The sequence below is a fragment of the Helicoverpa zea genome, chromosome 3, assembly GCF_022581195.2.
Source record: "Helicoverpa zea isolate HzStark_Cry1AcR chromosome 3, ilHelZeax1.1, whole genome shotgun sequence".
NCBI lineage: Eukaryota > Metazoa > Arthropoda > Insecta > Lepidoptera > Noctuidae > Helicoverpa > Helicoverpa zea.
In genome coordinates, this window is record NC_061454.1 from 5,736,774 (window position 1) to 5,753,298 (window position 16,525).

General features: G+C 40.8%; 1 protein-coding gene across 12 annotated transcripts in view; it reads right to left on the reverse strand.

Moving 5' to 3' along the window:
• LOC124645625 (protein muscleblind) overlaps window positions 1–16,525 on the reverse strand; it is a 228,486-nt gene that overhangs the window by 41,516 nt on the left and 170,445 nt on the right. For all 12 annotated transcript variants that reach the window (XM_047185438.1, XM_047185436.1, XM_047185433.1 and 9 more), the window contains one exon: window positions 9,870–10,557. In XM_047185438.1, coding sequence (XP_047041394.1) covers window positions 9,870–10,067 — 198 coding nt within the window. In that variant the 5' untranslated portion in view covers window positions 10,068–10,557. The remainder of the gene's footprint in view (window positions 1–9,869; window positions 10,558–16,525) is intronic.

Below are 16,525 nucleotides of genomic sequence, written 5' to 3' on the forward strand. Positions count from 1 at the left end.
TCACGCCTTAAGTTTTTCTAATTTTAATGTTGCCTGCAAACACTACTTTGGATGAACGATAAGAGGACGACAGCCATAAATCGTAGGAAATTGTGAACAAATTGTTATATTAAAAGGTATTACATCTTTTCAGGTTTGTTGTATCGATTGAGCACGTGACATTTATAGATAATGTGGGGATATAATGTGTCGTGGCTAGTTAGTTTGTAGTGAGGTGTGATCGGCGGCAATACATCACGCTCCGTCGGGAGATATATGGGCGTTGTCGTCTATCGGTCGCCGGTCGCCGTGAACGGTAACACATTGTCCGATGCTCCACGTCGTGCTTTTTGCAACATAAATAATGACACAGCTCTCGTACCATAAAGAAGTATCAAAACAAACGACCCCTATGAACTTTTAGTTCTTTATATTGATGCGATTCTTATCAAAGTATTAAGGAGTCCACTTTTGAGTATGACCCGAACAAAGTTCAACCGTGTCAAAATATAATAAAGGGTTCTGCCACTGCGCGACCTTAGAAGGGCGAAGCCAATGCATCGATTTTCACTATCTAACAATAGTTCGGTCGATGCCGATTGTTAAACTGAATAAAGAATGGCGTGGATTTAATACATTGAGTCATTCAATGAAGAATTGATTCATCTTATTCTAACATATTATAATCATAATCTTTAGGAATCAGGATACATGTATTAGGAACATCAAGATCGGAACTATTTAAAATGAAATTAGAGCCACCACTGAAACACGGTAAAACCGTCAGTTTTCAGTGTTCATCGCTGTATACAAACGTGTAATAAGTTAGCACAGGCGATAAGCCGACTTATCTCACGAGGCTGATACTGCATCGATTTGTGAATGTTTAGATTGAACATATAACATAAAGTTCTTGGTAAATACATAAGTTGTTGAGGATTAGAGAAAGACTGCATTTGGCTTGGAGTGGGCAAAGCTCACGATGCGAAACGAAACCGGTTAGACTTGTTTATTTTGCACGCATTCCAGCCGGCCGGGCGGGAGCGAGCGAGAGGCATCCCGGACGGATCAGGAACTCGATTCCTACGGCGCGCCTGGCCTTGAATCCCAACTCTTAGTAGTGGCCGGTAAAAATATTGTGAAGTTGTGTAACGCTTGTGCCAAGACATGAAAACTAGCAACCATTACAATCTGCGTCATTCGCAAACAGCTACTGGTGATTTATGTTCCGTTAATTCGTTTTTCCTTTCGTGGATAGGCATGTATACCAAAAGAATCGGTATCATGTTTTGAAATTACCTTCATCTTCTTATAAAGCCGATATCAAAGATTATATTATTTTCTCAACTGTAACTAAAATAACAGGCTATAATCACAGATTACTTAATAGTAATACTAACGGTACTATCGAATCGCACATATGTCCCTAGCAACCACATTGCAGATCAAGTATGGCGGATTGTGATGCAGAAGCGCTCAATGTCCTCTATAGAGCTATAGCTCATAACTTGTGAATCGGGTTTTGCAACTCTTAACGTCACTGCACTATGTAGAAAGTTTTTTAAATCTTGTAGATATTATTAAGATTGCAGATATTTCTACTTGGCCAGTTTATGAGTCATTTGGATGTGTCATTATTTATAGACGTCGTATCATTAGCGTAGGCTTTGTTTATGTCGCGGCGAGTGAATCTATTTACGAGATGTACGTCACCAGCATACATGTACGACCAGACCGGACATGAATTGGCATGGTATTCATATTTATAACGAGTTATTGTGGACAATGTATTTGCGTAAAATAATTTTAGGGGAGTTCCTAAACCGACAATCCTCTTTCCCGTGAAATCCATATAGGTTTCGTGTCACGTCCGCGATGAGAATTCACTTTAATTGGCAAATAATACGTAGGCCAATTAAGGATGCTAAGTTGGATGGAGGCGCGCGTGACGCGACTAGTGAGCGTATTCAATTATGCAAACGTAGTCGTGAAAGAACAGTTCCAATTCGAACTCCTCGTCTTCTCTTTTATTGACCGTTGGGAACGGGCTGACGAAGTGCACTTCAACTTAGCTCCCCCGAATTATGTAACATTTATTGTCACGAGTAATACTCATGCTACCAACAAGACTTTCACACCTTTCACTACGTAAAAGCAAAACGAATATAATGGTGCCTCAGTCATGTGCGTTGTGTTCAACTACTGTTGTGCAAGTTATCCCAAATTCCATCCTGTACTTATTTCATAATAAAGTTTTCTTTCTTTTTCTCAAAAATCAAATCCAAAACCTTAAGTGTCATTTTAAATTTCTTCGTGTGGAGTTTCAAAGCAGTTACGATTTTAGACTCCGCCATTGCTACAATAAAATATCAAGATGGCATTCCTTATACTGGTTCTCCATTCTTTTCATATAGCAACGCTACTGACGAGGGTTTACATTTACACAAGTACAAATATAGGGTTCCTTTTTAATAAACCATTCGATATTGCAAAAGGTAGTGAAACGGCGAGATAGCGACGCCACTGGAGCATCTGAGAGTCGCGACGACGGCGCTCGCCCCGGGGACATCGCAATTGTCATGTAAAGCGTCGTCGGGGCTAAAGCGTGGCACATCGAGCCCGCGCCTCGCCTCCGGCTGAAAATGCACTTTTGCGAAGCGATTGCCTGTCTATCTAAGTTATTCAGCGAAACGGTGAGTAGCGACCTAAGTATGGATAACGATCTGCTCCGACAGTGTTAAGCCCCCAGACGCTCAGATTTATGGCTACTGTATCACGAGATGGATTGAAGAAAAAGCTTCAATTTCTAGAATTTTTACAATACCCAGACATAACCATAAAGTTAGAGATTACTATAAGACTCTTAGAAGGAGTCTTCGCGGGCATTCAAAACTATTGATTTAAAAGCTTATTAAAAATGCTGGCTTCTCGGATTATTCATACCTATGCTTCATCGAAAGCACAGAGTACAAAATATAATCAACATAGAAATGTCGATTCTCCGTCCTGCTAATGACTAAAAGTGACAGAGAAGACAGAGAAGATATAGCTTATGAACAAGTAGAAAGTCTTTAGCCTTTATCAAGTCATCCTAAAACAATTGCTTTGTAAAATACTTAACCAACCTAGCAATTTATCCTTGTATTTGACTAGGGTGACATGTGACATGATCGGTCTGCTTGCCTCACACTGTAGACTGGAGTTGTTCAATATTGCCGTAAAGGGCCAGACTAGACTTTCGCTATCGCGTAATAGTCTCGCACCGGCGGCAGCGGATGACGTAACCATGCGTCCGGCGTGGCGTCGAATTCGGTACGTTGTATACGTGAATCGTGATGCAAGCGAAGTGCCAAGGTCGAGGCTGATACTCGGCATGCAAATGAGCGCAGATAAGTCGCGCTCATTACACCCTACACCCGACACCGGGGCCTCTGGCGTCATTACGAGCCCTGTAGGAGCCGCCTTTATTTTATTACGCAGATGTGTCGAGAAAGGAGGTTAATGTCGTCGAATTACACGCATTGTTTCACCTAGCCATTGCCATGGAAACAACGAATGTTGTGCGAGCAACGATCGCGAACCTATTCTGCTTGCTATTGCGGAGTGCAATATTACGCCATGATAAATGTATTCTTAAATATCAGTGTCTTTGTTCCTCCTATTAATGTAATTCGGTTAGACTGTTACCCAAGCTCCCGGTAATCGACTGATTATGAGCATAACATCACATGTGAACGATAACACGGGGAAACCAATCCAGTTCCATTATCAATAGGATGGATGGGCTGAAGTGAAGAAATAACTTTGGAGCTATTTACGTGATTTTCCACGTTGGTGGTGGAAACGTGTCTCTCGGGTCTCACTGTTTAATTAAAGGGCGGCGGGGTGAGGCCCACGGGGCGGGAGCCGAGGAGCAGGGCATAATGGCGGCGCAATATCGGATGGAAATGCGCGGCATGTAGGAATGCGCCGCGCGCCGCCCCTCCTCATTCGCGAACGATTCGTGGTATTTTTTATTGACGACTCTGGAAATGGTATAGTGGGAATAGCCCATTCGGTCTTAATTCTACTAAAATCATCCTCAGGCGTCACCACCACTAATGAGTATTTAGGGTTAATTTCTGCTATTATGTTGAGACACTTTAAAAGCATTGTTGGACGGTATTAACTAAAAGTGGAATGAAAGTTCATGTCGCCGAGAATACCATCTAAAAATATACTTTGCCTAATGGACACGGCACGACAGTATTTTTCATCCACGCTCTGCGCTTGGTGGAAAGATTAAATATAGAGAGTGACGTTTTTAGAAAGCACAAATTCAGCGAATACATCTGAAAAGTTTGTCATATGGCCAAACTATGTGTGAATAAAGAATTCACGTAGTCTCTCACACTCCGATATTTTAAATAGCCTATATTTATAATAATTTAAATGAATATCGTTATAATGAGTTATTGGTTTGATGCAAGGAGAGCGCACGAATGCCAGCCTGTGTGCAATTTGAACGGCGAGTGGCGAAATCCGAGAGCGAACGAAACGTGACACCCCACTTATCACGCAACGTGAAAGTTGGACATCTTATTAAAATCTGTTATTTATAACTGCGTAACGACTTCAGATTCCGGTCTTCATAAAATAATAACACACAATCGCAAGCTTCAACGCATCGTTTCGACGAGACTTTGGTTTTTGATTGCTCCATTTCCTGTGAACATTTAAGAAATCGTTTCTTTTGCTCTCGCATTTCTTATGACGTTTCTTGCGCAAAATTAAAATAAGAAAAACACCTACGTGTAATCTTATTTATTAAAAAAATGTGGGCTACCAAAACGTAGTACAATTAAAACGAGAACGACAATTTATGCAGCAATTACTTGAAGCATGCTGGCGTTCAATCCAGGTCAGATTAAGTGATTTTTAAAAACTAATGCAAACGATAGCACGCGACGAGTGCGCCACAACGCTCTCTGCTGCACAAACTTAATGAACGTTCGCTGGCAAAACGTAACCCTGCTCGATGGATCGTATATTTAGAAGTCTTAAATTGAGTTCTAATTTGCACAATAAATACTCTGCAATTAAATGTCTTCATTACATTTTATTGAATTCAGACATATTTCAGGATTTGTAATGTTTACGTATTTTAATTTTTTAATCTGACTATATTCAACGTAGCGCCGCCACGTGAACATTTTATGAATAATAATGGTATTTAGTGTAACTGCATGACGTCCAATTAGCTAAATGCCAGGTGTGTCCGGTCAGACAATAAATGTCTTTATTAAAACGTGTTTGATCGATACAGTAAATACAATCCTTTTCCAATTACAGGTTATAAGTGAACCACGTAGGTAGTAAACATTCCATAGCTAATTTCTCGTCATTGCGGTCTCGGAGGCAGGACGGTCCGAGCAGACAGACATACGTATATCTACTATATGTAATGAATCACGTAACGGTGCCGGTATTCTAACAGAGTCCGCCGTCTCGGCCACGTCTACTTACCTATCTACAACGCGTGAAGGTTCACGAACAATCTCCAGTCCAAGATTGGTGACCTTGTTTGTAACTTGTACTTCTGGGTTAATTATAGGAATGCATAATTATGCTTAGTAATATTCACAATTTTATTATTTTGTTACTCATCCATGATGTATCCACTAATTATATGTTACAGTCACGATTGACATTGCAGATAACTTTGTACTGCATATGGCATTATGATTTCTTAATATTTTTTCGTGTAGAATGTCTGGTGTTTAGCAGTCCATAAAGTTATCCGACATATGAAACAACTTCAGCGTGGCGTAAAACGCTCGCCAGTTGAGATTACTGGCGGCTTTTAAATGCCCCGAATGTTCTGAATGTTCAGCAGCGGAACACTTGGCGAGCGAGTTTTGAAAACCTCTCCAGAGGAGTACCCAAAGCAATAGCTTTTGCTCCAGATTTGTTAGCAGTTGTTTGCTCATTTACGAACGGCCGAGTTGAGATGATCGGACTTTATCAAAGGCTTCTTGAATTTGTTGATAATAATGTTTTGAAAGACCCATAGATTGCTTTGCTGGATTCGTCGAAAGACGGAACGGAATGAGTTCCAAAAATAATAATATAGGTCAGAGACAAAATTTCACAATCTTCTGCTTTCACTGAGAAATGCAAGTCGCAAACAATTTGTAGTTTCCCAGAAATGGAGGCAGAGCTACTCCACAAATTTTAATCGTTTTGCTTCACGATATTCTCTAAGCTGATGTTGGAGGTCATCATCATCAATGGCCTTTAACATGATTTAAGCTGATGATGATGATGAGATGAGATGCTGATGATTTAGGATTTAAGGCGATGCTGGAGGTAAGCCTACCGTAATTTGCAGCAGAAATATTTTTATCAGGGTCATTTGCAAGAAGCCATCATCGAAACCGAACCGTTGAATTTCAGTTGAGTTTATAAAGCGGAAGGAATTTTGTGTACTGAGGTGAGTTTGCTTACAAATCAGTTCTGCGATGAAAGCAGGCATGTGGGTGGACGAGTTGGTTGTGTATTTCTATTTCGAGTGCTGAGTCGGCGGCGTGGCGGCGACTGCCGGTGCATCTATCACTGCCCACGTATGGCGACTAAAGGTACTGCAAGCAGTGCGAACTGAGACCGCCAGGACCCACGCACACTTTCACTGCTGCCCTTTACAAAGTACATTGTTATGCGTGCAGGCTGTTCACACAATGCGTAGGTTTCTGACATGGATATTGTACAATGGTTTAGTGCCTTTTTTGGTGTTAATCTGGGCGATGATTTTAATAGGTTTTGTGAAGGGCCAAAAATTAATATCATTCGCTGCCTTGTTACTGAAGTTAAAGTTATAAATGATTTCATCACGCTCGTCTTGTATTAACAGTACATTACAATGTAATTGTATCATAAAAAGTGGTAAGAGAACTTAGTCAACCGTCACAGTGTTGTTGACTAAGATGAAGTCACTACCTAGTTGATTTCGCAAGGCGACAACGACAGACAGCGTATTGATGACATAACTATTGCCCGAGTTCTATAAAATAAATGGCAACTAATTTGATTTTACCTTACAGGCACAAAAGTAATAATACAAGCATGATTATAAAAAATGTGTGTGTCTGCGCACGCCTACGTCATGGTTAGCGGTCAGTGTTTCATGGTCGTTTTAATGTCAGCAAATTGGTCGGAGGTGATGTGATGAGACGATCGAGAATCCGGTTTGACAATACGACGCATCGCTCGCCAGGTAGATATCAGTGGCGTGGGTGAGGTTAAGTGAATAAGGCAATAAGCTCGGTTTAATCAACACAACACGTAGCCTAATCAAATATGACCCCCTCGTCATATCGCGTAATTGAAGGCTTAATCACGGGAGACGTTTCGCGAAAGGCGCGGAGCGGGGCATGGGTGAAACCGCGGGTTTGTTTGATCAGCGAGCGATTATGTGCGTACCTCTGAGGCGGTGACAACTTTTGTGTGATAACATTCGGTTTGTATAATGAAATACTTCATGTGCATTTATTGAATGTGTGGATCCTGTAAACAAAGTAAATAAAATGATTTGAAAAACGATATTTCAAATAAGACAAGCAGTACAATATGTCGTCATCCCAGATACCAAATTGTTATCTAGTCTAGTGCTTGCGTACTTGCCTCTTTCGTATCCGCGTTATTAGCTTTGTACTGGCAACAGACACAAAACCCTTATTATATCAGCGGAAAATCGAATAACAACACCGTTTCAGGTTTCAGTGATGAAAGAACGAAGTTTTCGCTTTAGCCGATTAGGCGGGTCCAGCGGGCGCCGGGCAGGCTGCTTCAAAGAGCCAGCACTAGTGCACCTCACAAAGCCGTTGTTTACTTTTTCGTCCTCCCAGTTAAATATCTGGACGCTCCATCGCCAGTCAACAGTATAAGCGGCGTTCCCCGTCCTCGAGATGCTTTTTATCGTGCAGATTAGCGCCGGAGCGACGTACGATGCACTATTTCGCATTCTCCGGGGGATTATTTAAAGTTTCCTTGAGCTATCGTGTGGTCCAAGTGCGGCTTTACCTTTTTGTGCGGATAAAACCTCTAAGGTTTAAAAAAAAGACCTACATGTATGATATGACTTTCAGATTTCATGAATCAGTCAGGATGTATTGTAACCGATTTCCAATTTAGTGAGCTGAATATTATATAGGAATGCAGAATTGAACACTAAGCAAATTCGGTTATAAATTTAAAAATGTTAGCTTTTGCTGAATTCTTCATTCAATTGAATCCAGATTCTGAGAAAAATACTAAAAGTAGCTCCAGATATCATAGTTAATCGAATGGAACTTCATCGATGTTTACTTAGAAAAGTCCGAGATAGGCGATTAATAAGGTAATGGCATTGAAGGGAGCGCATTGTGGAGTGCAGGCGGTGTGGAGGCGACGGGGCGATGCCACGATACCACCAGGGCGCACAAAGCCCGCACAATGTACGACAGCTCATTGTTTAGAGTCTCGGACTAAACATCATGCCCGGCTTTAAGCGAATTACCTACTGCAGCCTCACACATGTTACTGAATGTACACTCGCACACAGATATAATATCTCGTCGTAATTTGTATCGATGGGTGACGACATGTTGTATCTCAGTCTCAGCGTAGTTTCATGAAACAAAGCTGACATCTTCAAGCAATTATATTTTATTAAAAAAAAAAATATAACTATCCTTCTTATAATACTCCTTTTGTCACAACTTTGTGATAGGCTGCTGAAATAACATTGAGTAGTTCTTCAAGAAGCAGGAACGTCGTTTTAAAGCCAATGCAATGATGCGGTGCTCAGAAAGCCGCCATCGGCGATGTATCCTAGTCGTAATGTTAGAAACATGGCTATATTGAATAGCGCACGCGGGATGGCAGACGTGGAAATCTTTACCGGGCGCGCTGGCTCGCTCTCGATCCCAGTGCGTTTTATCTCTTGATCGCGTTATTCAACCAAGCATCAAAGGAAAATACGAAGGGAAATAGGTATTAAGAAATGAGAAAACGCCTTCTATTTATCTGTTGATTTACCAAGCAAACGGTTTGTTGAATTGAAAATAATGAATTACATTTATAGAATGCTAAACGCTAATTTAATGCAATTGGATGATGAAAAAATCTGTGATAAATATATTTTTAGTAAATAAAACGGACTGTGTTATTTGGAGAGTCGAACGAGTGGACATAATCGCGATAAGGCCCTCCGGCCCGAGGCGATGCAGCGGCGGAGGTGCGTGTTTACATGTCAGTTTTAATTTTTATCGCCCTCCATTCGCCCGAAATACCTACCTACCCGTTATCACGTCATTCTACCGTGTTGATAAGGCTGTAGCACGTAATAGCCGAGCAAACTTGCCGATAAACCGTTTTATTTGTTCAAATCGATGTAAAATATTAATGTTTTCTCTGACATTAATTTTGGCAACGGTCACAATTTAATTCTAATCTGCGTTTGTGCATGCAGAGTAATACAATAAAACTGAATGTATTATTTTCATGTTAATTCAGTTTTATAGATAAGGAAACTACTGGTAAGTATACCAGATAGTAGCATGATATGTACTCGTATTTGTGTTATACATATGGATAGAGAAGTAAAAGTTGAGGCTGCGAGTCATCGTCCTGCTCATTATGTTAGCGCTACGCCAATTCCCATACAACATAGACGACCGACAGCGCGGCGGCGGCGGCTATGACGTCACTTCAAGCTAGCCTTGGGATTGAGGTCGGCGAGCGGAATAGAGGCGGCGAAATGTCGCCTTGAGGGGTTGTTTCTTGTTCAGTCGGAAAATCGCAGCTGCATCAGTTTTTGATGGAATTACATTGCTAAAATGTCGAATCCCTAAAAACAAAACATTGAAACTCACCTTGATACTGTCGTAGCAGGCGGTAACTCTTCCATTCTGCACCTCCACGGTTGCTGGAGGATGCGCAAACTTGCATTCGGTGTCAGGTCGCGAGCACTTATTCCGTTGAAATTCGCGGCACACTTCAAGCTGCAGCCAACGTGAGTCCTTGCCGTTTAAGAGGTTATTCATGTTCACCATGGTGGCCATTGCTGCCATAAAATTCAGGGGCGGTAGATGCGCGCGCAATTACGCAGAGCGAGTGCGGCGCATAGGCGGCGGGGAGCGAGCGCGCCCGCGCGCTCTCAGCATGCACTGGTCACACGGCGAGAGAGACTGCTGCTGCTGCACTCACGTTGCGATCGCGCACCCTCACTACACTACTACACACACGCACGGGACGCAGTTCCGCGACGATTCACGCGCGGCTACCACGCTAGGTACCTACTTACTAGTTGATTAATCTTACAATTAAGTTAGAATTAAAGACACCGACGTTGCAAGCTTATTTAGGCGAGTATTAAAATATTATTATCACACGCGTTCTTATCGATGTTGACGGTTGAGTTTAGTAGAGGGCGAGCGGTGCTTGGTGCGCGAGCATGGCGGCGGCCGGTGCGGGTCTGGGCGGGCGACGGTGGAGCGCGTAAAAAGCTAGATTAGCGGCTCGGCGGTCAGCGAGCAAGCCGGTGCGGTGCGGGGCTCAACTCTGCGAACAACAAAACACACAGGTTACTCTCCGGGCGTTTAGCCCCGGAGCCAAGCACAAGCGGCTACCGGGTTAGCAAGCACGCGCGGCGGCCGCTCTCAGGCCCGCGCTGGTGAGGGTCCCGTGCGAGCATATGACTGGCGCGGCACCCTCACTGGCGGCAGATTTTAGGCAAACATTACTTTCAGGTCTCGTTCTGTCGCATGTTATTTGCCAGCAACAGTATGCAATGTGAACACTATCAAAGGTGCGCAAGAGGAATTAGCAGTTATCGAGTTTTTATTCGGATGCTGGCTATTTAGGCACAAGGCAGAAAGGTACCTTCATATTGTTGAACGTCGCCTCCAACCTGCTACCCCATCATCATCCTACTAGATACATTTTAATGGCATACGTTGTACTATTTATTACCTATACTTAGTAATGATCATGATTAATGCACAAGAGTCTACTTAACTGTACATGATGATGAACAACGGAGAAGGATCATTATTTAGAAAAATCCTATAGTTACCAGTATGATCTCAAAAAAATATGGACAAATGAGTAAAAAAAGATGGCATACTTCCAAAAGCCTTAATTGAGACTAACATATCAAATACCAAAATTACAATCGAAATCCTACTAATCTCAGGATTATACTGTAGAGATCATAGCACCTTTTCAGTTGATCTTTCGGATTGAAGTTACATACATTCGGGAATATGCAATCTTTAAATTACTCTTTTTCCCACAGGTACTTTAAATACTTTTGACAGCAAATTTTTAGAAAAATTGTACCTCAAATGGTTATGTGGCACGTTACACAATAAATAAATCATTTCGGTACCGCAATGACAATCTTTGTAATATAAATAATAATATATTTTCTCTTCGACCTGCCTGCCCTGGCCAACCCAGAACTTCATCTCGATTAATGCTTGCTTTCATCAATTAATAAAAATCGCTTGAAAATCCATGAAGCAATTTTTTATTTCATAGCGAACAGATTTGAACAGACTTTATTTTGTAATAATGTACACACATCGTGATAGACGTTGCGCATTGACCAAATAGAAGTCATAAACCTAACCATTTACTAATTGGCAGCACAGTCTCGAAACTTTTAACGGATATTATAGACGTCGACTTTATCAGAATAAAACTATGAAAAGATGTAAAAGTGTTTTCACGGCGGCAACGTCAATAAGTGTCAGGGGAATCATCGCACAGAAAAATTCTTTGTGTGGGCGCTGCCACTAGAAACGAACGCTCTGAGGCCGGGAACAGGGAAAAACTCGTGAAACCAAATCCTATCGTAATGCGCTATTTAAAGCATAACCTGGTTGAAAATAGCCCGGTGTGCGGCAACGCAACGTCGCGCTCTTCACTGTGCATAAATCTTCAAATTTTATTTTCAACGTAGATGCATCGGGACGATTTTCACGCGGTGTGGATGCGCTACGCTCAATGCGACACATTTCCCGAACGATTCTGTTTTTCAGTTTTTAACTCAGACGTTAGCAACCAAGTCAAAATAATAGTAAATTATAGTTTTATTCTAGCAAATTGTTGAAATGGCACCAATTACTCCGCAAATTAGCTGCCGTGAAATTAGATTGTACTGTGCAACAAGGAAACGGGTAACAATGATTACGAAGTGCTGTGGTTGACCAAATCTAGTTACGTCGAGGCTCACGATAGTAATGGCCATTTGTGTCCGTTGCGGTTTATATTAATCAACAAATATATTTTTGTACAACATGGTGTCCTTTTTAAGAGATAAGAAGAGAGAAGTAATCAAAAGCGGAGGCATACAAGCTATTAGAATGGTTTTATGCAAAAAATGTAATACCGTTCCAGCAGTTAAGGTTCTAAATAACTTGCTGCCAAATAAACATAATTATCTCTATTCATAACAGTCAGACAACACACGTAAAGCAGTAAGAGAACCTTGAAATAAATTCCAGTTGTTATGATTGCAACCTATCAAGTCCAACCCCCTGAGTTCGCACACAAAGCAAATGGACGTCCTTTTATTTTCTGCATTTAAACCAGAAATTGAGAATGGTGGTTTCAAATGATATCGGCGGCCGATTCTTTTCACGTCGGCGCCGATCTCTGGGAGATTCCTTCGGTGCTCGACACGCACGGGGAAGACATTCAATAACCCAGTGAAAAGATTACCAAGAGCAATCAGACGGAAGCGAATCTAAATAAGAATCTCGTGAGAGCGGTCGGGGACAGGGGTGGGCGCAGGAGGGGGAAAAACAGTCGAGCGGGCCTTTGTGCGATCGCCGATTCGATCAAGTTACCATCGAGAGTATCATGTAGATTTAATAGTTAGGTATCTGAAAAATGCGGGGGATGGTATAAATTTTTATATTTTAATACAATCGGCCACCAGACTACCAGCCCGCATTCAAGGTCTCGACCGGGACTCGAACCTGGGTCTCCCACCGCCAGGTAGGGCGCTCTAACCACTGAGCTATCAAGACAATTAGAATGCGAACAGCTCGCCTGGAAACCGCGCACATAATTTAAAATAGATGTACCTAATATTTATTTAAATATATAAAAAAAAACTTTCTACGAAGGCAATTATTTTGAGTATTTTATCTTTAATTAATAAAACTTCATATCTTAATAAGTTAATTGAGCCCTTTTCATTGCAATGATTCATTATTAATTAACTGAATCTATTCTGAAAACATCAGATAGTAATTCAACCGCACTTTTCATATCGACAATCTTTTGTAATGGTCGATGAAATTTCGCAACACAAAAGTGAACGCTTACAGTATTAATTCTCGAAGGCTTTATTATTTGAGATTGAATTGGGTTCGACAGCAACCGGGGTAAGGTCGACCATACGCGTGGTGCAGCCGTTTGAAAGGTACCGCTTAATTCGTTACCTTCACCGATAAATGACTCTGGTAATTTTTTGTGCATTACGTGACACAATTGTATGAAGCAAGATTGGTAGCATTTATATTGTGATTGCCGCATACTTTCAGGTACGGAACATTCAAGTGTGAAGTTCAATCAGCGTGTAATTATTTATTTTTTAGAATTGGACTGCTTTTACAGCCAAGAACTATTCACACAAAATCTCATTTTCATGACGGCTGAGCCACGTTTTAATAAACTTACATAGAAATAGGAAATGTTGGATGAAGCAATTAGTAATCTCATAAGTATGAACTGGTTTCAGAATAATGTCTGTACTGTCGAAAGTTGAAACGAATTATCCAACTGTACATTCAGGATATTATTTTACTCGTTCTGTTGCTGATCAGCTCTCTCGAATGTCAGAATGAATTTGATCCAAAACCAAGGAATGTTGAATCTGTCTGATCTAAGATTTAACAGGTCAAGCCAGCGAACATAGATGCGCGAAAGCAATGCAATATTATTTTCGAGGATATGTTCAGCGCATTGTATTGAAACTGTGGCTGCGCGTGTCCTCTTTAAATTGGACGTAGTTATGCAGAAACGTTCCAACCCACTGTACGCGTAAATGCTTATATCTCAAATTAAACTTGAATTTGAGATATAAGCATTTACGCGTTTCAGTTGTATTCTTTTTTATTCTAACTAGTAAAGGTACTAGAGGTTTTATTGTTGAATTATATTGAGTTTAGATAACCATATGCTAAATTTTAGGCTGTTCAATCACAATAACTAGATTTCGGGTGACTTGTGGGTTGGAACGTTTCTGCATAACTACGTCCAATTATCATAGGACTGCACTTATCATTGCCGGAGATGTCGTCAATCAACTAGAGCACACAGTTGGACGTTAAAAAGTTGCCCAGACAACAAGGCCGCCAGACAATGCTAATACAGACGTAGAACAGTGCAGGTATGGTCGAGAGGTGACCTTGGATGGTGGTGTCGCGGTTCGCCGCAGACGCAGTCGCAAAAACCACCACCGTGTTTACCTTCGACATGCTTGATCGGAGTCTTGTCTCGCTCAATGCACTCTTAGCTATAGCTACGCTTATCTGCATCACGTTTACTTAAAATCGATTTCTGGCGTTACACTGTCTGCAATAATCAAAACGTGTGAAGCTAATGTGGTTCTGCTAATATCTTTAAAATATTAACTAGTTGTCTTATCCAAATAACTATGACTAATATTTACTTTAAAGGTGTTATCCGAACAGTTTTAATTTTTCACATGCGAAAATTCCATCAATCCAAACCGCGATTGCGATTCGTAATAATAACGTTCAAGGCCATATTTTCTGTCTCCAGTAATGCAATTTCAGTCATAAATCTTGCTGCGATGGTTCAAAATTGAACGTTTAAGCTTTGTTTCGCATGTGTTTGGTGGCGTCGCAGTGATGTCACCGTTTGTTATTCCTTGCATGGTTCCATATTCGTTGGTCAGCGCGCGCAATTGTTGACTCACATCGTTAAGGAAAAAAGTGTTATCAATTACTTAGAAGGATGTTTACTGAAATTATTTTAATGACTGAAATACAAAATGGTACATTATTCAGTTAACTCTATGTGGTAGATCTTTGTACAATTTTCAGAATGTTTCTGTGGCTTTTGTTCAAATTCTAAAGTTAAGTTCATGGGTGCTCTTACTTATTATCAGACGGACTGTAGATAAGGAAACATTGTAATTTAATACATACTCTATGCAGTTCTAACAAAATGGTTTGTTGAACACGTAGGTGAACCATGGTAGCCAAAACAAAGGCTATTGTTTACCGTGTGCGAGGCAAAGCAGATCGCAACTAGCGCTACTTTCGCATTCGGGACGTGTACGAGGCACATTTAGCAGTCTCAGGGGACGTCGGCGGACTGGTAATTAGCGAGAGAGGCGAAAAATTTGCGACGGCTTAAATTTACGAGGCGCAAATTACACGATTCCGGCGCTATCGCTGCTGCACGCCCGTTAATGTGCACGCCTTATCGAACGTGGAGCGAGGGCCTGCCGACCTGCCACCGCTCTCACACTCTACAGATGGTATCGACCCCACAATACACCAATACTTATCATACCAAAACATATATAAGTACTTCATTATGCAAGTAGGTAGGTTCTTACTCTAAACTTTGCTTTTCTTTAGAGATTTTGAACCTCAAAAGTTGCTCAACTTGCTTCGAATATGTATCAATACAATACGATTTTGTTTTCACAATAATTGGTATTTTGGATCAAGAACTCCTCAACTGTTCAAAATCACACCTCACCTGTACGAGTATGGTTGGAAATGTATTTAAAATACAACAGCAAACATTTTGAATGAGAGAAATGAGAGAAACAAGACCCTTCTGGTCGACGAGCAGAACAAATCATGGGAAGAATTGCGTCTATACAGCCGAAAACGAAAATTCTAAGAAAAACTAGTGGAGGATGAATAAATCCTTTAAATAATAATGACGCAATATCCTCAGAAAACGGTTCTTATACATCCAACACAGATGAATATTATCAAAGAACTATTGGCACGTCATGTCTTAGAAGATATCAATCACTTGGAGGATATGATAGTATTCGTTCTGTATCAAAGTTTTCAGTAATAAGGAAAATTTCTAAAATCACACAGGAGTTATCTACATTATGATGTGTTTTTTGAAATTATTCGTTTTCCAAAACATGTGACATGGAAATAATTATCCTTCAAATATTTGGTAACATTCAGTTAAACCGGTCTAATTTAACCGAGATAAGGTAAGATAAGAGGAAGCTTATCATGGTTGTATTAGGTGTAGTTCTATCTATCTTTATGAGAGTTGGTCATTTTATCCTTGAAACACGTAATTATACGAGAGCTTCCTTGCATAAATTGCAAAAAAGAACCCATTCAATTGTAAAACGAGTTTTATACCAGCTTGTGATATTCAATTTGGTTTTATTTCTTAAAAGAACAAAATGTGATAAATGATGACTGTTTGTAGTATGTCACGATCGGTTTCATTTATTTAGACTTCTTTGTAACTTATTAAGGAGTTTTTAAACGGAAATGCT